The sequence below is a fragment of the Schistocerca cancellata genome, chromosome 6 (genome assembly GCF_023864275.1).
Source record: "Schistocerca cancellata isolate TAMUIC-IGC-003103 chromosome 6, iqSchCanc2.1, whole genome shotgun sequence".
Classification (NCBI taxonomy): Eukaryota; Metazoa; Arthropoda; class Insecta; order Orthoptera; family Acrididae; genus Schistocerca; species Schistocerca cancellata.
Genome location: NC_064631.1, coordinates 449012179 through 449037377, shown reverse-complemented (window position 1 = coordinate 449037377; position 25199 = coordinate 449012179). Strand labels below are relative to the sequence as shown.

The 25199-nt window shown below is 44.6% G+C and overlaps 1 protein-coding gene across 1 annotated transcript in view; it reads left to right on the top strand.

Moving 5' to 3' along the window:
- Window positions 1-25199, top strand: part of LOC126088381 (uncharacterized protein KIAA1522-like) — a 483550-nt gene that overhangs the window by 352648 nt on the left and 105703 nt on the right. Inside the window, exons 6-9 of the mRNA XM_049906520.1 lie at window positions 5371-5631; window positions 14988-15342; window positions 16251-16550; window positions 18237-18481. Coding sequence (XP_049762477.1) covers window positions 5371-5631; window positions 14988-15342; window positions 16251-16550; window positions 18237-18481 — 1161 coding nt within the window. The remainder of the gene's footprint in view (window positions 1-5370; window positions 5632-14987; window positions 15343-16250; window positions 16551-18236; window positions 18482-25199) is intronic.

Genomic DNA, 25199 nt, shown 5'->3' with positions numbered 1-25199 from the left:
AGAAAATTTAAAAATGCAGCAAATGAAGCAGACGAAAGGGAATACAAACACCTAAAAAATGAGATTGACAGGAAGGGCAAAATACGTAAGCAAGAATGGCTGAAGGACAAATGTAAGAACTTAGAAGCACATTTCACTAGGGAAAAGACAGATACTGGCTACAGTAAAATTGAAGAGCCCTTTGGGAAAAGAAAAAGCAACTGTTGAATATCAAGAGCTCAGTTGACAATCCAGTGCTAAGCAAAGAAGGGAAAGCTGAAAGATGGAAGGAGTATATAAAGTGTCTATACAAGGGAGATGAACTTGAAATAAATATTATAGATAGGGAAGTGGACGTAGATGAAAATAAGATGGGAGATATCATGTTGCGAGAATAATTTGACTGAGCTCTGAAGGATCAAGTCGGAACAAGACTCCAGGTTTAGCCGACATTCCGTCAGAACTAATGATATCCTTGGGAGAGTCAGCCACGCCAAAATTCTTCCATCTCGTGTACAAAATGTATGAGACAGGTGAAATACCCTCAGACTACAAGAAGAATGTAGTAATTCCAGCTGTCCGGGGTGGCCGAGCGGTTCTAGGCGCTACAGTCTGGAACCGTGCGACCGCTACGGTCACAGGTTCGAATCCAGCCTCGGGCATGGATGTGTGTGATGTCCTTAGGTTAGTTAGGTTTAAGTAGTCCTAAGTTCTAGGGGACTGATAACCTAAGAAGTTAAGTCCCGTAGTGCTCAGAGCCATTTGAACCATAGTAATTCCAATTTCAAAGAAAGCAGCTGCTGACAGGTGAAAAAATTACCGAACTATTAGTTTAATAAGTCTTGAATGCAAAATACTGACACGAGTTCTTTACAGAAGAATGGAAGAACTGGTGAAAGCCAACTTCGAGGAACATTTCGTCGTGGTCATGCGCTGTTGGACACCGTGGCGTCCTTCAGAATCATTTACGGCACGGGAGCGATTCTCCACGATGTACAAAACGTTAACAGGGCGCAACCATCTTACACAAATTGCATACTGGGATTATACGACGATATGGATGCGCCTCGAAAATCTTAAAACGGGCGAGGGAGTAGATGCAGTACTACTATACACTTCGACTATACCGCACCGCACCAAACAGCAGTAAGGTGGGGTAGAAAAGAGACAAATCAACAACTGTTGCAAGGCAATCTCAGCAAAGGCTGTAAGAAAATATTTGGGACTTTAAACCCTTGGAAGAGCCACACCAAACCACAGAATGACGTCCCAAGCTAAATTATGAAAATACTATCGGCGATTTTGCCACGACGAGTAGAACCGTAAAATACCATAAGAAGTGAACTGCAATTAACACGATTCATGAGCTTCCGACTGCAAAACTCCACAGTCAATTTTTCCTTTGCTACAAACGCTTAACAGTACCTCCAAAGCTCACTCGCGGACACTACCAGAGTGTCAAATTACTCGTTAAAACTGAATAACTCACTTGGATCCACCTTCGATGCAGAACAGTCATTTACTTGAAAACAGCTAAATAGATGACAATTCCTATGTCAAAGCACTCGCGGTTTTTGCCCTCCAACACGGCAGAGCGTGAATTGGGACAAGCATGTGATGGCAGTAGTGGAGAAGGCGGATAGTCGTCTTCGGTTCATTGGTAGAATTTTGGGAAGATGTGGTTCATCTGTAAAGGAGACCACTTATAAAACACTAATACGACCTATTCTTGAGTACTTCTCGAGCGTTTGGGATCCCTATCAGGTCGGATTGAGGGAGGACTTAGAAGCAATTCAGAGGCGGGCTGCTAGATTTGTTGTTACTCGTAGGTTTGATCATCACGCGAGTGTTACGGAAATGCTTCAGGAACTCGGGTGGGAGTCTCTAGAGGAAAGGAGGCGTTCTTTTCGTGAATCGCTGCTGAGGAAATTTAGAGAACCAGCATTTGAGGCTGACTGCAGCACAATTTTACTGCCGCCAACTTACATTTCGCGGTTCAATAAGAGTTCCGTTGACCATGATGATGAACGTTCTGTTGAGTTGGTTCAAATGGCTCTGAGCACTATGGGACTTAACATCTGAGATCATCAGTCCGGTCACCACGTCCGGCTATGAATAACAGAAACATGTTTTATGTAAGTTCGTCGAAGCATTGAAGCGATTTTATATTTTTGTTTTGCTGTGTATTTTATTTTACCTTTTTAAAATTGTTTAATATGAAATCTTCTTGCAGAAACAATAAACAGCCAATCAGTTGCGAAATTGTTTCAAAATTTATGAAAACGTCTTCTTCAGAAGACTTACCATAATGACCTTTTTTCGAGGGTAACTTATTATTTGTTGCCATTTTATTAATTTTAAATATGTGCGCAGCTAATTATGATCTGTTTTTTAATGTCATAATATTAATTTTAAATTTTAAGAAACTTTAGTATGAGAGAGTTTAATTCACTATCGTGCACCCTCTTTGCGTATGCTAATAATGCCCTCTCTTGCCAAAAGCTTTACTTAGCCCAAGCGTTGCGTACGTGACTCTAGTCCACCAGCTGTACGTTGGTGAAGAAGTATCAAATGACGACAACCATGTTGTGCATGTCTTAATTATTATGGAGGTGAAATTTCATATTTGACTGACACCTTTCGGGTATAATTTAACGTACCTCTGTCATAACATGTAATCCAGTGACTCCGAATAGTTTTTTGCATTCGTAACGAGCGATTATTGTACCTGTATGTATATCTTAATATATTTTCACTGTAAACACCGCCCATCGCGTGGCTGTTTTAATCGTTCTGCGACTTGTTATGTTCCTGCCATACTGGGACTTATAGCTTTTAATTCTCACAGTGTGTGGTTCTTTTTGTGTAAAATACTTTTTTATTATCTCAATTTTATCTCAATTGTACCGTCTCAAGGCGCCTATGCTGCTGCCAGCCCACCCCGGCTGGGGAATTGTTAATACAATAAAGGGAAAAAAATCACTGTTAACTTACTTAGGTTGTCAATATTTCCTGCTGAAGACGATGTTCTTGTAAACGTTGAAACCACAGTAAAGGGGTCTCAATAAACCTTCCTTTTTGCAGCTAACTGACTATTTAGTATTCCTACAAGAAGATTTTATCTTTTTGTTGCGGAAATTTCATTTTCTAGCGCTTTATGGTAAATCTACAATATTCCTCTGTTTCACATTACGAATCAACGATTTTAGAATAAAACCTGAATTAAGGATTCACAGTTTCAGTTTTGCTGTAAACCCTTTTTATTCTTAAGTAACAGGAGGATAGTTATGTAGAAAGAAACTGTTCCTAAGTTAGCCTCCCCTTTATACATCTTCACTCGGTTTCTAGATAGTTCACCGCTTCCAGTTTTTAGGGGACGCTACTAAGACACTGATCGTATAGAGTGAATCGGAGAAGGTAGTATTCGCGTTATGGTGCTTATTTGCTCATGTTACTTCACTGTATCACGGGAGTACGAAACTCAGCCGTCCACTGCATCCTTGAGTCGAAGTCTCGAGCGGCACGAGGCAGGTGCAGGTGCAAAGGAAACTTTTCGTCTTTGAGAGCAAAGCAACGGTAGTACCTATTAAAGTATACGATTTGAATCGCTGATGTATTTAAAAACAATAGTAATGATTTCTATACGTTTTTATCACTTCTAATAATCTGTTTATACGTATTCTGTATCTTGTGGAGCGTGTTCGTCCAGTTACTTCCAGTTTGCTGCCGTATGAGAACACTTATTTCAACAAGGATCTCACAGCGATTTCTGGGAAAGACGCCATATTTTCTTTGGGATAGGGTGGACACTCGTAATAAGTTTTTTTTACCTATATTTCCAGACGCTGCTTAGAAATGATGAAACGACCACAAACAGAGATCAGTCGAGTAGGAAAGCCTCCAACTAACAATAGTGCACGTAAAACTGGTGGGATGAACTGTTTTCAAGTTTCTCAGGGTACGGGATTTCATATCGGAGGTATAGTGACTGTGCAGTAAAACAGTAAATATCAACTAAAGGATGGTCAGTAACTGCAACATAAAGTTTAATTTTGTAGTACTTGACAGTAAAATGTACATTCAAACTGGAGATGTACCACATTTATTTCGTCATCTTCCCTCGATCTTCGCGATGAGATGCCTGGTACTACAACCTGTTAAAAAATCAGTTACTCTAGGTCACAAAATTTATGATTCTGTCTTATACATCGCTTTTCAATTTGAAAAAACCATGCCAAACATGCGTGCTTAAACTTGTTTTGAAAATTTCATAATTTCCGACTACAATTTTATGTAGAAGCAAGAAGTATGACATCTTACCCCGATGCACTGTACGTAAAGAAGGCGATCGTTCTGAGGTAATGGTCGATAGGTGTGATGTCGTCAGTGATACGACCACACCGCCGCCTGAGAGATCGATCCGCAGGATGCGATTCTCTCGATAAACGGAACAGAAGAACGGCTGTGCTAGCCAAAGAGTACACAGCCAGTCGCAGTACTTAGCTCGCCGCGAGGCGCCGCTAGGCCACTTTAGGAGTGTAGTGGAGTTGTGCCAGTCTACAGTTCGTAGCCGCACTGAGTGGTCAGCCAGCGCCGATGTTAGTCAGTCATCGTCTGCTGCTCAGTCATTGCTGCCATCAAGTCTTTGTAGCCCAGTTGTAAAGTTCCGTAATAGTACCACAGTAAAGTTAACAGTACTAAGTTGGCAGTTATAAACAATTCTACGTTCTGTCATGTCGACAGCCAAGTTAGTCTTCAAGTTCACCAGATTAGACATTCAAGATTACGAGAGATTAATTCGTCACTGCAAGATTTGTGACTTGTAAATTATGTCGTTCTAGAGACGCTTAGTCTAGTCGCGTCTTCTATAATTGTCAACCAACAGACCATGGACTACAACAAAGTTAAGTAATAAATACGTTCTTATTTTGTACTCCTGCTAATTAACTGTGTTTTCCTGTTGTAGCTACCAAGCATCTTGGCATAGCAGAAACGACGTTTTCTCCTCCTTGGCTACCTCATATTTGCTATCTCATGTTGATGGACTCGGTTATGGTGGAAGATCGAGAGTCATCAATTGGTATGCGACGCACACAATGTACATGTAACGCGTGTACACCCGTAACTGACTTGGAAAGCCACCGTAGTCTACGCTAACTTACGGTAGTCTTTGGCAGCCTACGGTAGTTTTACAACCCCAGCTTCCCCTCCTACTTCCATCGCAGCCATCTATCCTAAAGTAATTTTGAACAGTATGTAACTGTCTACACAGCCGTGGCCACATTCACGGCAAGTGGCGGTTGTCCGCAGCGGGGAGAAGACGACGCTGCTGCTGCCGGGAAGCTGCGTGGGCGGCGGCGGCGTCAGCTCCAACGAGTCGGGCTACGACAGCGACGGCGCGGGCCGCGGCGGCGGTGCCACCGAGAGCTCCGACTCGGGCAGCCTGCACGAGGCGGACCCCTACGGCGGCGGCATGGGCGCCCTGGGCTCCACGCCGCCCCCACCGCCCCCGCCGGTGCCCGCGCGCTCCGCCGCCCACGCCCCCGTCCACGCCCCCGCCGCTCCTGGTGAGGAGACGCGCACGGCCTGGCCGCGGCGCGGACGCTGGGCCAGGTCGTCTTCGGCCAGCCTCCTACTGCCCTCCGCCAGCAGGTAGGCCTACACTCATTCCTCGCGGAGAACATTAGGTCAGTAACAGAAGAGTATGTAAGCAGCGGTCGTTTTGATGTTACTTTATTATATTGCAATCAGTTACAGTGACTCAATACTACATCTTCAGACACGAAATCGATTTTACAGTATTCTGCGGAAGCCAGTTCACAGATGTTGGCCACTGATGGGATCGTGCATACGAGTGGCGTTCACTCCGTCAGCGTCAGTTAAGGCCCGCAGATGGTGCACCTACTCACCGGAACTGGTTGCAATATAAAAAAATAACATTAAAATGACGGCTGTAGGTGTTTCATTTTGTTACGTGTGTGAACGGTCGAAGTCCCGCAGACCATCAGTGAGAAGGATTAAAAAAAAATAACAGAACAGCACTGCCTACGTTATGTCATTACTTATACTTGGTATCCGGATAAAAAACGAAAAGTACTTACAAATAAAATAGTCTACATGGCGCTCAGAGTAAACCTGTCTTACAAGAAGACCATACGGCAAGTCGATTTTTGCATATTATTTTTTTTTTGTTTTTATTGTATGTGAAACTCAGAACTCAAATATATGCCCTGCAAAACAGTTCGATGCAACTCTCAAAAATTCTATAGAAAATCGGCTTTGAAGTTTATTGCGCGTAATTAATACCCTAAACCAAGGACGATTCTTTCGATCGGAGGTGTGAACTGTGGTAGAACGTTCATGTACCAAATTCGATTGTTGGTCTATGCAAATTTTTAAACAAAGGTCTGGAACCGCGCGCCGCGGAATTTGAATCCCCGCCAGACGTCATGGACGTCGAAGAGCCATAGAGGTCTCTGCACCATCGCGCCGTAAGCTGTGGCGGCGCGCGCCTCCTGGCCCTCATTTAGAGTGAGGGCGCCACAGTGGAACACGTGGTCCCAGCGGCCAATAGCGGCGTCCCCGATAGAGTACTCAAGCGCCTGCCTGTCGCACAGCCGCGACCTGTGGAAAACCTCCCGTATCCTGATGTTCCTTAAACCTGGCAAACCGCCGTCCGCCGTCTCCTCCTACCGTCCCATCAGCCTTACCTCGGTCTTCAGCAAGGTCCTGGAATCTATCCTCACCCGCCGCATCCATCAGCATCTCCGCCAGCACCGCCTCCTTCCCGTTACCCAGTGTGGCTTTCGGCCGTCCTTCTCTTCCGACGATCTTCTCCTTCACCTCACTCATCTCCTTTCCGACCAGCTTAATTCCCGTCGCTCCGCAATCTTCCTCTCCCTGGACCTCGAACGCGCCTATGACCGCGTATGGCATTCCGGTCTCCTCTTCAAGCTCCAAACCTTCGCCCTTCCCATTAACTACGTCCGTCTGATCGGCTCCTTTCTCTCCCGCCGTCCTTCCTATGTCACCATCCATAACACAGATTCCTACACCTTTTTCCCCTCCGCCGGTGTGCCCCAAGGCTCCATCCTCTCACCCCTTCTGTACCTTTTGTACACGGCGGACATGCCGCCGCCGTCACCCCCCGTCCACCTTCTCCAGTTTGCCGATGACACCGCCTTCCTTGCCCTTGCCCCCACCCTGCAGCGCTCCCAACACCTTCTCCAATCCCATCTTGACCGGTTCACCGCTTGGTGCACCCAGTGGTTGCTCAAGGTCAATCCCTCCAAAACCCAGGCGATCATTGTAGGCAAAACCACCCCTTCCTTCCGCCTCCTTGATTTCTATCTCACCATCTATGGCCGTCCTATCGCCCTCACTCCCACCCTTAAGTACCTTGGTGTCACCCTCGACCGTCGCCTCTCCTGGACTCCCCATCTCCGGACAATCCAAGCCAAGGCACGCTCACGACTCCGTCTCCTCAAGCTCCTTTCCGGCCGTACGTGGGGTCTGGACCCCTCCACAATCCTCCACACCTATAAATCCCTCATCCGCCCTATCCTTTGTTACGCCCATCTGGCCTGGATCTCCGCCCCCCCTACCTTTTATAAATCCCTCCAAATCCTTGAACACCATGCTCTCCGCCTCGCCTATCGCATCCATCTCCCCTCCCCCACTCGGATCCTGTATGATCTCATCCCCTTCCCCCACCTCCTCCTTTTTCTTGAAAGGATGCGGATCCTGTACACCTCCCGCAAACTCGATCCTCCTCATCTGCTTGTCTCACCCATCCTCTCCCACCCCCGCCCGCTGCCGCGCCTGTATTCCCACGTCCCACCCAGTCTCCATCTCTCCACCCTCCTCACCCTCTCCCAAGGTGGCTTCCGCCAGCTCCCCCTCCCTGATGATGTCCTCCTCCCCTCCATCTAACCCTCCTACCAACTTTCATCCTCCCCCCCCAATTCCTGTGTCCTTTCCTTTCGGCACCCTCCCTCCCTTCTCTTCCCTTCCCTTCTCTTTCCTTTTCCCCTTTCTCCTCCCTCCTCCCCTCTTCCCCTGGGGTTCCCCTCCCCCTTTCTCCCTTCCCCCCGTCTCCCCTGCCCTTGGCATCTGCTCTCCCCTCTCCCTCTCCCTCTTACTCCCCCCCTCCTCCTTTCTTGGCAGGACCCCGGACTCGTACACGGTTAGTGAACATTCGCGCGCCGGAGATCTACGCCTCGTGTTCTGTGTATCGTCGTTTTGTGCTTACGTGGTTCAGTATTATTCGTTTTGTGCACCTCTGTTCACGTGTGACAATATTCGTCTCTTGGACTCTACGCCCGTGAACAGCTCCATGTATTTTAAATAGTGATTGTCTCCGTTTCTATGTCCACCATGTTTTTTCTCTCGATGTCTTCCTTTATATCTTGTGTGTTTCTCTGAGGCCAAAGAGCGGCGTAGCATGCTGCTGCTGGCCTGCCTGTACCCAGGTTTGAAAATAACAATAAAGAAAAAAAAAAGCACAGCCGCCAGGCTAACCTTGCATACCTCTCAGGACATATCGCCCCGCATTAGACAGCGTATTTACTTTCGTGTTTTCTTTACGAAGTGGACGTGGTTGTCTTGTTTGGTTTTCTTGACTCTGTTGTCCGTTCTTGTTGTTGTCGTAAGGTGCTTCGTTGGTCGTGTCCGTCCTCTCCCGTTGTGCTGATGTTCGCGGGCCGCTCTGCTGGTCCCGCCGCGTTTCCGTCACTTCAATCCCGCGACTGTTCCGGCCGCTGTTACAACAAGAGGTGCACGTTCAACGAGTATTTCCGTGAAGGGTAAAGATACATGAAGATGAAAACAAAATATTTGCAGTGGTTTTTATTTAAATAATCCTTATTAATAACCTTTTATAAATAGTCGATAATTTAGAAGTTACACTGAGGTGACAAAAGTCGTGGGATACACCCTAATCGCGTGTCGGCCCTGCTTTTTCCCGGCGTAGTGCAGAAACTCGTGCGGCATAGACGCATCAAGTCGCTGGAAGTCGCCTGCAGACATACTGAGCCATGCTGCCTCTATAGCCGTCCATAATTGCGAAGGTGTTGCCTGTGCAGGATTTTGTGCACGACCTGACCTCTCGATTACGGTCAATAAATTTTCGATGGGGTTCTTGTCGGGCGATCTGGGTGGCCAAATCACTCTCTCAAACAGTCCAGAATGTCCTTCAAACCCATGCGAACAACTGTGGCCCGTGACATGGCGCATTGTCATCTATAAAAATTCCATCGCAGTTTGGAAACTTCAAGTTCATGAATGGGTCCAACTGGTCTCCAAGTAGCCAAAGATAAACAGTTCTTTCCATATAAACACAGCCCAACTACTATGTAGCCACCACCCGCTTGCTCAGTGCCTTGTTCACAGCTTTGGTCCACGGCTGTGTCACACTCGAACCCTACCATCTACTCTTACCAAATGAAATCAGGTCTCATGTGACCAGGACACAGTTTCCCAGTCGTCTAGGGCGCAACCGATTTGGTTAAGAGCCCAGAAGAGCCGCTGAAGTCGATGTCACGCTGTTACCAAAGGCATTCGCGTTGGTCGTCTGCTTCCATAGCCCATTTCGCCGCAGTGTATTGACGGATACGTTCGTCGTATGTCACGCATTGATTTCTGCGGCCACTTCACGCTGTGCTGCTTGTCTGTTAGCACTAACAACTCTTCGCTGTTCTCGGTCGTTAAATGAAGGCCGTCGGTCAAAGCGTTGAAATTTGGTATTCTCAGCACACTCTTGACACTGTGAATATCGCAATATTGAATTACCTAACAATTTCCGAAATGGAGTGTCCCATACGTCTAACTCCAACCACCATTCCGCGTTCAAAGTCTGTTAATACCCGTCGTGCGGCCATAATCACGTTGGAAAACTCTCCACATGAATCACCTGAATACAAATAACAGCTACGACAAAGCACTGCCCTTTTATACCTTGTGTACGCGATACTACCGCCATCTGTATACGTGCATATTGGCCGCGCGGAGTGGCCGCATGGTTAGAGGCGCCATGACACTGACTGCGCAGCCCCTCCCGCCGGAAGTTCGAGTCCTCCCTCGGGTTTGGGTGTGTGTGTTGTTCTTATCGTAGGTTATTTTAAGTTAGTTTAAGTAGTGTGTAAGTCTAGGGACCGATGACCTCTGCAGTTTGGTCCCTTAAGAACTCACACACATTTATGTGCATATTGTTATACCACGACTTCTGTCGCTTTAGTGTATGACACTCCGATTTTGGTATTTTATTTTTTTTATTTTTATGGTACGTGCAGTTAAGAACTCAAACATCAACTCCACAAAGCAGTTCGATGCCAGTCTCAAAAATTCTCTACTTTGAAGTTTACCTAGCATAGTTATTACCCTAAACCAACAACGATTCTTTCGAGCTGATGTGTGGTTCTATGGTAGAATTTTCACGTGCCAAGTGGGGGTCGCCCAGCATCGATTGCTGGCTGATACATATTTTTAAACAAACAAACATCATTTCCGTTAAGGATAAAAGTAATTGGAGATGAAAAGATTTAATTCATATTTTTTATTTAAATAATGTTTATTAACAATCTCATATACGAGTTCGATAATTTAAAATTTATATTTGGAATGAAAACTGAATTCTTAATGTGTGATGGGCAGATAAAAATAAGAAGTGCTTCTTTCATACAAAAGACAAACATTTGTGTGTTAATTAGCACTCATTTCATGAATTTTATATTTAAATGATGTAGGTATTCTAACTGGACAGAAAAAGCAAAATAAAGAAAGATCCAAACAAAGCTCGACTCAGGGATTATCAGTTTCGAAGGATACCGACTTTTTTGGTATCTGTAGGTGTTTTACGCTTCACGGAAATCCTCATACAACGCGCACATTTTTAGAAAAAAAATTGTATTGGGCGGTAATGGTACCCACGCCTCCACGCAGCACATAAGCTTTCTACGACAGACCCACACTGCCTGCCGACAACTCGATCTTAGTTTACGGTATTAAAGAGGGTCGAAAAACTTCAAAGTCGATTTTCTCGAGAATTTTTGAAAGTTTCAACGAACTGCTCGGACTATTATTTGATCTCTGAACATCACACAGCATAATTATAAAAAACAAGACAAGACAAGACAAGACAAGAAATTCGACAATAATAACAAATAATAATTTTTTGAAGACATGGGTGGTGACAAGATACTTGGAGTCACACGTTGAAAAACAAAATTTTCGTATACGAATTGAAATTGTATGCCAGTGTGCTCTTAGTCGTTTGAACAAAATTGCAGCGGTTGGCCAAAGTAAGTTCAATATTCCCTACATGCCACGAGACTGTACCGTGATGCTGTACTTACCTTAGTTGTAGGTTACGCTGCATATATGTGGACTATAGAGGGAGAGTAACTAATCAGGCCCTACACAAAATGCAGAGGAGCATACTAGTGATATTTATATCTATATAAAGGATCACTTCTGTGGAAGCTATTTTTATAGTTTGTGGACTATGTCTGCTAGACGTGCGCTGTATTGATTACGAAGACGAGGTGCAAAAAAGTGACAAATAGTAGTACTAGAGCAAAGAGTAAACTCGAAGCAGAAAAGCTCTTCGTTTGTAATGAGAGAAAGGCATTAAGACGTCGGGTCGAAAAGATCTTTCTCAGTGTGAGGGAAAGACCTCAGAACAAGTGCATGCCACAGTCGAGACGTGTGAAACATTTCCTAAAAGAACATGGGAGTACCACACGTTTCTGAACAAAGTAGGAAGACTATTAAACGGTAACTGTGATTGTGGAGGAATGGGACGCCGGTAAACGTCGTTCGTCACTACATTTACTTCAGACAAATCATCAGATGCTAAAAAGCTGAACTATGGGTTGAAACATTACTCAACAGGGTATCGGACGAATCATTAAAGCATCGTTTAAACGAAATAGGTGAGAAAGTATCCAGAACAGAGACGAAGATTTTCCTTCAAGTAGAAGATAGGAGCATGTCTGAGTCACCACAAAAACTGATTACATAAATAACAGAAGACACGTGTCCAGCTGCATGTTCTGCGGTGGTAGGCGTTGGGGAGTGCCAAAAGTTACAACATCTGTGGATTCCGAGGCTTTCCTCCGCGACACGTTGCCAGTACTGTGATCAGGGCCATGGGAAGAATAACTGCGCGCTCGCTGTGGTACAGCGTCTGTCCTTCGTAGAGATAGGGAGGACACCTCCGTGCCAGAGAACGTACGGCGCTGATAGCAGTTGAAACTGAAACTGTTAAAACGAAAAATAAGGCTGTAAAGCCATTGTAGATCAGCATAAACTTTAATGAAAATGTTGAAATCGCGGGAGTTGTACTGTTTAGGTTGGTCAAAATCATCTGTCAGAGCTGCAAAAATGGCGGAATCTATTTTTGAACTACAATCCAATTAAAAAATTTTAAATTTGCTATGCAAAAGGTAATATTAATATTATAATTACCATTGCACATACATAGTCATGTGTAACCTAGTCCGCCCAGATAGCTGAATGGTCAACGTGACGGACTGCCGTCCTAAGGGGCCCAGGTTCTATTCCTGGCTGGGTCGGAGATTTTCTCCGTTCAGGGACTGGGTGTTGTGTTGTCTTCATCATCATTTCATCCTCATCCGGTGCGCAGGTCGCCCAATGTGGCGTCGAATGTAATAAGAGCTGCACCAAGGTGGCCGGATCTGCCCCGTAAGGGGCCTCCCGGCCAATGACGCCAAACGCTCATTTCCATTTCCATATGTAACCTAGATAACAAGAAAAAAATTAAACGACCAAGATCTTAGTTAGTAGTTCGTTAAAGTAGTACCTAGTTTAAATTTAACTAGTAAATGGTCTCGTAAAGGTCATTAGGGAATTAACCAGAAAATATAATTCCCTGAAAACCCTTATTAAATAAAATCATACAATAATACTTACGGTAGACAATTAAAATTTACGACCTGCTGCACTTTATAGGAGCAGACCCATGTGTGTACCACTAATAAATAAATAAGCATATATTGATACTACAGCAGACTCCATAATGGAATCACAGTGATGGTAAACTGTCTCAATGAGTTACTTGGAGATGAAGAAGCTTGCTCAGGATAGAGTAGCATGCAAAGCTGCATCAAACCAGTCTCTGGACTGAAGACCACAACAACAACGCTCAAAAAGTAACCGGGACGTTTCGATGGTAGGCAATAAAAGCCTCTTAACTCCATTTTGTTAAATTCTACAGAAGAAGCAAGATGGTTTCTTAAAAAATATATAATGTGATACAGACATTGATGAAACATGTATAATTATATAGTGGAAGCCTAGTTGTTCACAGATTAGTGAAATCAAAACACTTCAGTGTGCCTCTTTGATAATGTAGTTACTAGTTACGGCAGTTAAGAGTTTTCACAAACACATGGATTTACGAGGTTTTCAATGCCTACGATCGTTCTGTTTTTCTTAAAGTGTCTTTATTTATTCAACAACATCAATTTTGCCAGCTTCGAAACAATCCCCCTCAGATATAACATGCTTGTGACAGAGGTTTTTCCGGTTTTGGAAGCACTTGCAGAATTCAATTTTCGTTATGGTGTTCAGTTCCTTCGGCCATTCTGCTTTTATCTCATCAGTGGTGGTAAGGCGGCGTCCTTTCAAGGTTCTCTTCAGCCTAGGGAATAGAAAGAAGTCGCCGAGGGGCATGTACGATGAATACGATGGCTCAGGCGGCATAACGGTTTCGGTTTTTTGCCAAAATATCACGAACGAGCATTGAGATGTGAATGGGAGCGTTATCGTGATAATGTTTCCCGAGTGGTTTTGCCACAGTTCTGGCCGTTTCCTTCGGATTGCTTCACGCAAACCGCGTATAGCTTCCAGGCAGTATTCTTTACTGATCTTACTACCACAAGGCAGGAACTCATGATGACATACCCAATTTAAATCGAAGAAAACAGTTAGAACCTTCACATGTGATCGAACTTTCCGACGTCTGCGGTCTTGGCTCTTCAGGTAGTTTCGACTGGGACGTTTCGACCTTGGTTTCGACGTCATACCCGTATACCCATGTTTCGTCACCTGTTAACACCTGCTTTAAAAGTTCTGGATAGCTATCGGCTTCATACAGCAATCCCGGAGACACATCTACGCGATGTCGTTTTTGGTCTAAATTCAACAATTTCGAAACAATCTTTCTTGCTACACGTTTCATGCCTAAAACATCCGTAAAAACTGCTTGCGCGAGCCAAAGGATATGCCGACATCATCAGCAACCTCTCAGATGGTGATTCGCTGATTTTCCAGAACTATTTTCTTTACTGCTTGCACACTGTCGCCAGTAATTGATGTGCTAGGTCGTCTAGGACGGTCGTCGTCTTCAGTGTCTTCTCGACCGTCTTCGAAACGTTTATACCACTCGTAATCTCTTGTCTTACTCACAAGAGATTCGCCAAAAGCCACAGTCAACATTTCGAATGCGATGCTGGACTTTATTCCATTCTCTAGCAAACTTCAATGCAAATTCTTTGACTCATCTTTTTCGAAAGTAAAAGTTCCCCGATCATTCTCAAACACGTATAATATTTTCGACTGTTGACAATGAACTAAATATTCAAAACAGCTGAAAATGCAAAGATACATCAGGAACATGTGTACCAAAAAGATAAAAAAGTTTTGAAAACCAGATGCATAAACCTTGCGAAATTAAAAAAAAAAATCCCGTTACGTTTTGATCACACCTTGTATATCTCATTCCTACCCGTTCCCTGATGTTGTGGAGTAAGGTATAAACGCCCCTCCCCTTGTAACAGCTATTCAATTCCCGTTGCCAGCTGTCTGTCCGCTTGTCTCTTGTTTAGACCCTGATATGGCAGTGATCTTGTCCAGCCTTCCCATCTTGAGCCAGTAAACTGCGGCCCGATATCCGTAGGTGCAGTTACCGGGTGGATTCCAAAGATTTGAATAGACGAAGTGTGACTGAGCGACACACAGCATGACCTGACCCACTCATTTCACTACAGGCCGGCAGCGCCCACACCGGAAGGGACGCCGCCGACGCTGCGCAAGGCGTCCGCCCCCGCGGCTGCTCCCGCCTTCGTCGTTCGGAGATTGGTACAACAGTCTCCGCCCCCACCACCGCCGAGGAGAGGCTCTACTCCGCCGCCCACCACACCGCCGCCCCCACCGCCGCCCCCACTTCCACCTCCGCCTCCACCGCCGCAGCGCTACTACCTCCAGCAGCAGCAGCTGAGCCCGCTGCTAGAGGCTGCGCCTGCCCCCGGTCCGAGCATCCACAGGCCGCCGCCGCCGCCCCCACAGAATCCCTCCGCTGGACACCATCAGCATCACCATACGCCGACGCCCATTCCATCACCCGTAAGTCTCGTGCCCCAGAGACACACACGAAGTCGGAGTACCTAATGATTAGCTTAGGGGTTTATGTGAACTGACAACGTTAATCACTAATCAATGTTGTTACAATACTCATTTTGCCACACATGTGAGCCCTGTAACAACATTATGTTAGTGGTTAAAGTTGTCAGTTTAGATGACCAACTGTGTGATTTGTTATTTAACTAGGGCGACTTAGCTCTAAAACATATGAAGATGTGTAATGAGTATCACACACTGAACTACATTTTAGAGTGATCTGAAGAAGCTTCGGTAATGAGCTGAAACTGGTAATACGATCTTGACGAAGGTTTTTTTATCCAAATACGTTTTAAATCAACAGTTCGCGTATCTCCACCCTTTGACAATTTCAGAAAAAAGGCCTGATTTTTGTTCTTAATGTAGCCAGTAGCCTTTACCGTTAAGCGTTTGTTGAAGATTCTGGTAAAAGTTGTGATACTTATGTTAGGCTACTAGTTTCAAATCTTACAGGTTCATTTTCAAGCATGGCCTACTAAGACTGCACTGATAGCACCTGGTCTTAATAGTAAGTGGCAACACATGCTTTATAAGTATTTTGCAGAATTAGTGTCACGAACCACTCGTACCTCTTGGTAAAGCTTCAAGAAATTTAATAGAGTTGCTGGTTCCCCGTCAGCAAAATGTGCAACTGAAAGATTTCTCATAGTTTTTTAATCCAGCCAGTGGTTCGTCCTGTTAGTGTATACCTTAGCCCTTAGTGTATCTCTGACTTTTACTGTTTGTGTAACCATCGAACTTTCCTATTGGTGTATCGCGTGGACTTTATTGTTAGTGCGCCCTTAGGCCTGCGCTACTAGCACAGCCCTAGCCATTGCTGTCAGTGCAGCCCTTGGCCCTTACTGTTTGTGCAGGTCCACCCACTGCCACCCGCGCCTTCACCTTCACCGTCGCCGACTCCACTGAGCTACTCGCGGACTTTGCAACCATCCCCTCCACCCCCGGTGACGCCCCGTAGTTCGACGCCTCCGGCGCTGCCCCCACGCCCCCACACGCCTCCCACGCCTCCCCCTCGCGGCCAGACTGACGCCCGCCGCCAGCAGTTCCTTACGTCGCAGCTGCAGGGTACAAAATCTCCCACCACCACCGCCACTACCACTACCGCTGCCGCTGCAGACGACGAAGAGGCAGCGGAGGCCAGGGACACCTTCCAGGTGCGTCTCTTCGTGCAGTGTTGTTACTTACTTATTTTGATAATTATTATTGTTTTTTTGTCCTGTATTAACCGACGGGAGTAACATACAACCTTCACTTCCATTTCTTTATTCATTGCAGCATATTCAAATTTCTTATATGTTCTCTGATTTTCTTTATTGCGTCCATCCTATTCCTGGCGTTAGTTTTCCTTTATTTACATTAGTATCGTAAAATTATTATTTAATTCGTAATATCTTTTTAATCTGCCAATTACTATTCTTAAGTATTGTTTCTTTCCAGACTGTTCTTTTATTACTCAAACCATAGGTGGTTTCTTTCTCTAAAAATACTGAGATATGTGTTTTGTAAATCCACTGTTAATCATTCATGAAAGGAAACTAAATGACAAGGCGAACTTGCACGGCGAATCTGCAGCAGAAGATAGGTCGTATCACAGATGTGCAAGAATAATGTTTCTTTTATGAAATCAAAGGAATACACGCTACTAACCAATGGATCGAAAATAAAGAGTCCGAGTCCTTTTGTGGATGAGGACAGTTTGCGTCTAGGTTTCCGTCTGCTATAAGCCAAATGAACCGTTGAGGAACGACATCTTCTTATCGTGAACGGAAACAATCATTTAATGTGGTTTTTAATTCTACATACAAAGATCCGTTTACATCGTCTTGGGTTCAGAATTATGCTCAGTTTCCACCAAGTGAGGATGCAAGATCAGTGAAAATCCATGTTGGTGACGTCGTCCTTCTGCAAAAAGTACTTCACCCATAGCACATACGGAAGAAGGCAGAGATGGAGTCCCATGCACAGCCATCCTTGTCACTGCCGGTGGAAGACTCCTTGCCATGCTCGTCCAGATGGTCATATTCTAAAGGAAGACCACGGCGGGGAGGAGTATCATTAAATGACAACTCTGCATTTGTATCTGTATTCAGCATCTGTAACTAAAAGTGTTATGTAACTTCGATGATCTGAAATTTGTGTGCAAATAAGTTCGGATGTTAACATAAAATCACTTTCTTATTGCTCCCACAGGCGATTTCCCAGGAAAAAACTCAGGGCTCTTCGATTACTTTCCTTGGCATTTGTAAGTTTTAATTGGAAGTCAAAGAGTTCGACGCCTTGCGATCTTTCAAAGATAGAGATGAGTTAATGATTTTTAGCATTGTAATAGTAATCGTTGTACCTAAAACGCGCTACATAGCTCATTTCAGACATATCATCCTTGGTTCTGCCGATTCCACTAACGTAGCAGTGCTCATCAACACGTCTTAAGACATCTCGTGCAGGATGAGAGAGCGACAGATGAGTGGACGATAGAGAGATTATGGATGCGGGGTTGAGAGAGCGACAGTTAAGCATGGGAGATAGACGGCAGAAACATTCCATGATGTTAAACATTATAAGGTGTTACTGTGCAGAACAACAAACAAAAAAACTATTTCGCTACTGATGAATGGGCCACCTACAGTCTGGAGATGAGTTTTGCCATTCAGCGTTATTCTAGTAAGACATACGGAAGAAGTCTAATTCTCGTCAACCATCAGCAGTTCACAGAGGGGAATGCGGAGGATGTTACAGAAGTGACCTGGCTTCGCTGAGACGCCTGCTGTAGTGTACCTGTCACCGCCTACTGTGTAGACTATTTGCCGTGCACTGGTGACGGTTGGGTTGCCTGCTCGCAGGAGGACCCGACGCGCTGTCCGTCGCCGCGGAGGCAATCCCAGCAGCAGGTTCAGCAGCAGCTGCAGCTGCAGGCGCAGCAGCAGGCGGCGAGCCGGCGGCGTTTCCGACTGGTGCGGCTGCTGCGCGAGACGGCGCCCGGCCGCGCCGCGGAGCTCGGCATCTCGCTGCGACAGCTGATCGAGCCGCCGTCGGCAACGCCGCGCTACCTCGTAACGCACATCGCGCCCGGCAGCGTGGCCGACAGGTACCTGCAGAGAGCCACCTAGTGCATCTGTTTTCTCCAAAACATTGAAAGATTACTGTCAAACCTCCTTGCCTAGAGACGCCAGATGTAAGTTGATTTCGTCAAACCCTGAATGAAAATTGCGCAACGGGTAACTGGAGAGGGGAGCTTGAGAGCGTTACCTAGAGAGCGTGCCCTTTCTGTACGATACTAGGCAAGGGGGCTGGAGGGCTCACACGCTGATGTGTGAGGCCCTGCATTCTATATCTTCGATTTTTAAATTAATACCTTTAACTGGACTCCTATGTGATTTTTTAAAGGTATGTTAAAGATTGATGACAATTGATTACCTATATATTTTAAACATTATCACTCGATTTTACAGCGATTGAAGCAATTTTCCAGTTTACAGATATTACAATTTTACAACTTGTAGCTCGGGTACATTATATACTAATCTGCACGCACATTTCTACGGGCAAGACGGAATTGCGTTGGCCAAATGTATACCACCAAAGTCTCCCAATATTTTACATGGGACATCCACTATGTGAGGAGGATAACGGGAAAACCGCTTAGGGCCGGATGTGTGATTTGCCCTGATCGTCATTTCATCATCATCGACTTGAAAGTCACCGAAATGGTGACAAATAAAGACCTGCACCAGGCGAGCGAACTCCCTGGAAGGAACTCCCAAACAAATATCAAATTAATATATTTTACGTTTTTGGGAATCGTCGGTTTAGTACTAGAAATAAGTGTGTGTGTGCGCTTGGGGGAAGGGGGGGGGGGGGTTAAACTGCAGCGGGAACCCACGGCTTCAATACCCTAAGCAAGTTCAAATGGGTGTAGGATGGAGTAATTACACAGAGATGAAGAGGCTTCCACGGAATAGACTAGTGTGGAAAACAGCTTCAAACCAGTCCTCAGACTGTAAATCACATAACACATAATTCTGACCTGCTAAGCATAACTAATAGCTAACACATGAGTACGTTAGTTAATGTACCTCGATATAGTTTTTCAACTAGAGAAGTAAATAGGATTTAAATGCATGTCCATGTGTATCTGGATTTGCAGGAGTGGTGGTCTCAATTTAATCAAGAGAAGTACCTTATATGTAAATGTGTTAGATTCGAAATCGGTCTTCTGTATAATTTTTAAAATATAAATGGAGTTGAAGGGAACGTTATCATAATGAACGATAAGTAAGAGTCTACCATGGAACAGTGTACGCAGAAGGTATCACATATCAAAGAATGAAATAAAGCACAAGGGAGCAATTTTACTTAGGAAAATGCGTAGTAAACTTCTTTCCTTTTCTATATTTTAGTCTCAGCACTCACAATTGCTGTCATTACCTGTTTACAAGTATGCCTCCATATTTCCCTAAGGCGGTCTGCCTAATCTGTGTTCTCACCAAACCATACTTTGTAAACAGTTAGTAAGGGTAAATGCGGGAATTAGAGTTGATTGTATGAACAAAACGCTTTATCAGAAAACTCGAATTAACCACTTCTCACTGACAACACTGTCCATAGATCGTCTGATGATATCTCATTAAGAAGTCGAAACCAGTTATGATATAGTTTGTGTGATTCGAGACTGAAAAATTAAATAAAACAATCTGCTTTTCTTTTGAGGCATCTGCAGTCGATACCGTAGCAGATGTCTCACTTACCTTTCCTTTCTTCTGGTTCTTAGAGTTCCATGTGCTTCTTTCTACGACGTTTCTCTTTAATATTTCTTCATTTAGTTTTCTGTCTGTCAACTTAATTTTTCATATGCTTCTGTAACACCATATTTAAAATGCAACTAAAATGAACAGCAATTAATAATTCCGCATATTAAACATTTGCAGTTATTGTCTGAGAGAGCACACGGTTCTGGAAATGTCACATACGATTTAATTCCAACTGTTACATTTCTTTGGCACCCGGCTGCCGGGATCTGTTAGGTTATGTGACACGTATTCCATAGGTCGGATAATACCGTTAATCTCAGCAGCACTGGACCAGTGTTTGTATGAGAGACATAGACACTTTGAGACACGAGCATGTGCGTTACAGGGTGGCTATTCCGTATTTGCATTACAATACCTTTCGCTTTATCCCGGGCGGTACAAGACACATTATTGTTCAGCAGAGTTACAGAAACAGAATTTGGATCAAACACCTATATACACGCATATACTTCCTTCCGACGGATTTCAAAGATAGACCGCCTTTGCCGTACAATGGCTAGTGACCTTCCATCTCTCCTTTAAAGCACTGTGCTCTGAACATCTTTGCTGCCTCGAAAGGATACCACTGAATTATCGATTGGCTGCTGTCAGTTACGAGTCTCTTGAACGTTTCTGATTGCAGTGCATCACAGGGAAACATAAATCCATTTTGCACCGAGTAAGATTCGCTGTAAACTTGCTTGCTGGTTCACGTAACAGCTCCCAAGCGGGCTTCCATCGACGATGAAACTACTTCCCTGCAGAGAGCTTCATCTACTTTCGCGTGAGAGCTTTTACACTTGCGGGATGCTGTGAATGCTACCTGTTTTGGCAGTCAGTAGTGCTGTCTACGTCTCGAAGGCGCGGCCTCATCGCAAGTGCATTCACGCCAGGGAGGCACTCGTCTAGGAAATAACCTCAAAGTGCGTCTTAGTTACCATAGATATCTCCACAGTGGAAGATAAAAAGATCTGTTGTTTTAAATGATACATATAGGGGAGAGTCTTTACGTTTTGAGAAACCTCCCAGTTCTAACAAACAACAGTAATTGAAGCGGACATTTTAAAGCGAAACTATTTTCATTAGGCCTTACATAATGAGTCTCCTTTGCCATGCGAGCTGGCCGTCGCAGCTTACTACTAGACAACAATCAAGCACGTCAACTTGAAAACTTACGGCGAATCTCACTCAATGTGAGACGGATTCAAGGTAACTGTTTCATTGTGTGAAAGAAAAGATAGGACGAAGGACGATTATGGCTGAATGTCATTGACGGGACGTATTACACTATTATACGTAGTACCTCTCTTCTTCCTTTTTTTCCTTCGTTCCTTCCTTTCTTCATACAATGCACAGAAGACCAACTGATCCATAATTGTATCTCTCGCTAGCGCAGTGCGGATTGTAATTAATAATACAATAGCACTAAAAAAGAGCGAAGCACCTGGAAGGGGAGGAGGAAGGGATATAAATCTTCATTGCTTTAGAGAGTATGTGATGTTATTCCGGTGATTACAATATCGAGTCAAATTTACGAAACTCATGGCATTATGAAACAATTTATCAGTGTGACCTTGAGTCCCTCAGGCCTGAGGCCTGAATGCGTGCACTGACTATCTTATGAAGGGTGTCATAAAGTCGTTGTATGCTCTCCTGAGGCTAACAGGCCCAACTGCTTTAATTGGTTTTTGATGTCCTAGATACTGGCACTGTGTTATAGTCTACCTCCGAGCTCGCCCACACATGTTCTAAATGAGTACACATCTGCCGGGACGTAAATAACGGTTAAATCATTCGAACTTTACACACAAATGGAGCATCTATATTTTTTATTTGCGTTTACTTACATGTAGGGCGAGGAATCTACTGACCGATCTGCGGACTTTGGAAGTCACGGGAGTACCTCAACATCACGCAGACAGCTTATAAAGACACGTGCCATTTGTCGATGACCATAGTCCTTTTGGCAAGATGCACATGAAGTACAGTCTTGCTCTCAGTTTTCCCTAAATCACTATCAGCCATGACGTGAAGTCATACCCGATGGCTCCCTCCCCACAACATAACGCCAGGAGTTACACGGATGCGCCTCTCCAGAACATGGGAAGAATATGATATCTCCCCATATAGCCGCCATACTAGTCGACGATAGTATTCGGATTAACACAGAACCGTGATTTATCGCTGACCACAATGCGACGCCATTCATCAGCATTCCATGATTCCCAGTCACGGCACCACTCCAAATACAATACTCATGGGTCATTATTCCCTAGTCCTGCTGCTGCTAGTCTCTGACCAAGGGTGAGGGAGGACACAAAATGTTGCAGGATCCATTACTTGTTCTTGGATGACAGACGCTGATTTTAAAGGGTTACGACGTCCTTGGTACATTGTACAGCGATTCTCCCTCGTGGCAGTCAGACATAGTCAACTGGAACACTAACGATGAGTTTGTCTGCCCTCACGTTCCCATAGAGTCACACGTCAGGCCATTTTTACAACGAAACGCCCCACAAAATGCCCCACAAAACTGAATGCTGCACGATTCGATCTGCCCACCAAATGGAGACCCACAGTAAGGCTGCTTCAAACTCTGTCACCTGCTGATAACGCTGCCTCACCCGAGTAGAGTGCATCGTCGTGTCCTTTAAAGTGATTACACAACATCTGATGCCTTCACGCTAGTTATACAATGTGAGTCACTAACTATTGCCACCTAGAATAACTCCGAAAGAATGATAGTAGCTGAAAAGTTTGTGGGACAAATATTGCAATGGACAACGGGGGCCATAATACGACGTTAGTTTTTTGTTGCTAGATGGGGTCTCGTCAGATATATGAAAGTCAACTTTTTTTTTAATGGGATGTTATATTTTGGTACTTATTTTCTGACAGCGGCTATCGAGACTAATGCAATGATGTGTAACAGTAAGGTCTTTGAAGGTCAACGGAGTTCAAAAAGGTGGCATGAACGTCCGTTTACAGAAGGTGTTCGAAGTGATGACCATTGGCATCAATGCAGTGTTGCAATCTTCTTATCATGTATTGAGTGGTATTTCTTATCACTTCAGCACTTATCGAAGCACATGCTCTGACAATTATCTCTCGCATATCGTGCAGATAGTAAATATTTTCCAAATACGGCGTATCCATCTCACACCAAAAAAATGTTCAAATGTGTGTCATCAGTCCCTAAGCTTACACACTACTTATCCTAAATTATCCTAAGGACAAACACAAACACCCATGCCCGAGGGAGGACTCGAACCTCCGCCGGGACCAGCCACACAGTCCATGACTGCAGCGCCTTAGACCGCTCGGCCATCTCACACCATTGACATATAAACACCATTCGACGGTTTCGCAATACAACACTAATAGGAACGGTAAGACTAGTGTCGTCGAATCAAGCGAATGTGAATGATGTATCCCTTCGAAGAACAAGTCGATATGCTTCTCATTTACGGAGTATGCCAACGAAATTCAGTGAGAGCTAGAGACTTAAACGCTCAAGGATGTCCTCAGCGTACTCACCCTACAAGTCGTACATTTAAAAATGTGTTTGATAAATTGAAAACAACTGTATGTTTAAGGCATCGTAAACATATTCGGCAAAGGAAACGAGGAAACGGTAATTGGTACTCTTGCCACTGGTTCTAGATCCTTGTGTTAGTTCGCGTCAAATCGCAAGGGTATCTGGCATGAGCCAGAGTAGTATTGTTCGTGTTCTGCATCGACATAAATATCATCCTTATCATATCAGTCTCCACCAAGAATTAACTGGTACGGATAGTATGCATCTCACTGAATTCTGCCGATGGGCTCAACTTCAGATTCAGGGGGATGACACATTTATTAATTTGATTTTATTTACTGACGAGGCTACATCACGAACCATGGAAATGTTAATTTGCATAACATGTATTATTGGGCAACCGAAAATCCATGTTGACTGCGCCAAGTTGCACGCCAAAAACCGTGGTCGGTGTGTGTATGGTGCGGTATTCCGGAGAACAGAATTATAAGCCCCTATTCCATGGAAGCAGATCTTAATGGTAGGAAGTGCACCACATTCCTGCAAGAAACATCAGGTCTCTTATTGGAAGAAATGCCTTTAGGAACAAGGAACAGAATGTAGTATCAATACGATGGATGTCCGGCACATTTTTCGCTGATGGCTAGAAATGAGTTGAGAGACAATTCTTAAATCGTTGGATTGGACGCGGAGTAGATGTGTCGTGGCCGGCTCGTTCGCCAGATTTGACGCCTCTGAATTTTTTCTTGTGGGGATTCGTAAAAGTCATTGTTTATAGAGACGTTCCAACTACGCCAGAAGATATGCGAGATAGAATTGCCAGAGCATGTGCTTCGATAAGTGCCGATGTGATGAGGAATACCACTCAATCCATGGTAAGAAGATAGCAACACTGCACTGATACCAATGGTCATCGCTTCGAACACCATCTGAAAATGGACGTTCATGCCACCTTTGTGACCTTGTTGACCCTCAAAAACCTTATTGTTACACATCATTGGATTCGGCTCGATAGATCAGAAAATAAGCACCAAACTATAGAATCCCATTAAAAAAAAGTTGACCTTCATACCTCTGAAACGACCGCACTTAGCACCAAAAAACCAACGTCGTATTATGGCCCCCGCTGTCTCATGCAACTTTTGTCCCACAAACTTTTCAACTCCTTTCATACTTTCGGAGTTATTCTCGCTGGCAACAATGATCTGTTCATTTTTACCGGGGGACCCGTACATTTCATATAAACACAACCCACACCATTATGGAGCCATCACCAGCCTGCATAGTGCTTTGTTGACAACTTAGGTCCATGGCTTCGTGGGGTCTGTGTCACACTCGAACACTACCATCAGCTCTTACCAACTGAAATCAGGATTCATCTGACCAGGCCAAGGTTTTTGACTCGTCTAGGGCCCAACCGATATGGTCTCGAGCCCGGGCGATGTCGTGCTGTCAGAAAAGGCACTCGCGTCGGTTGT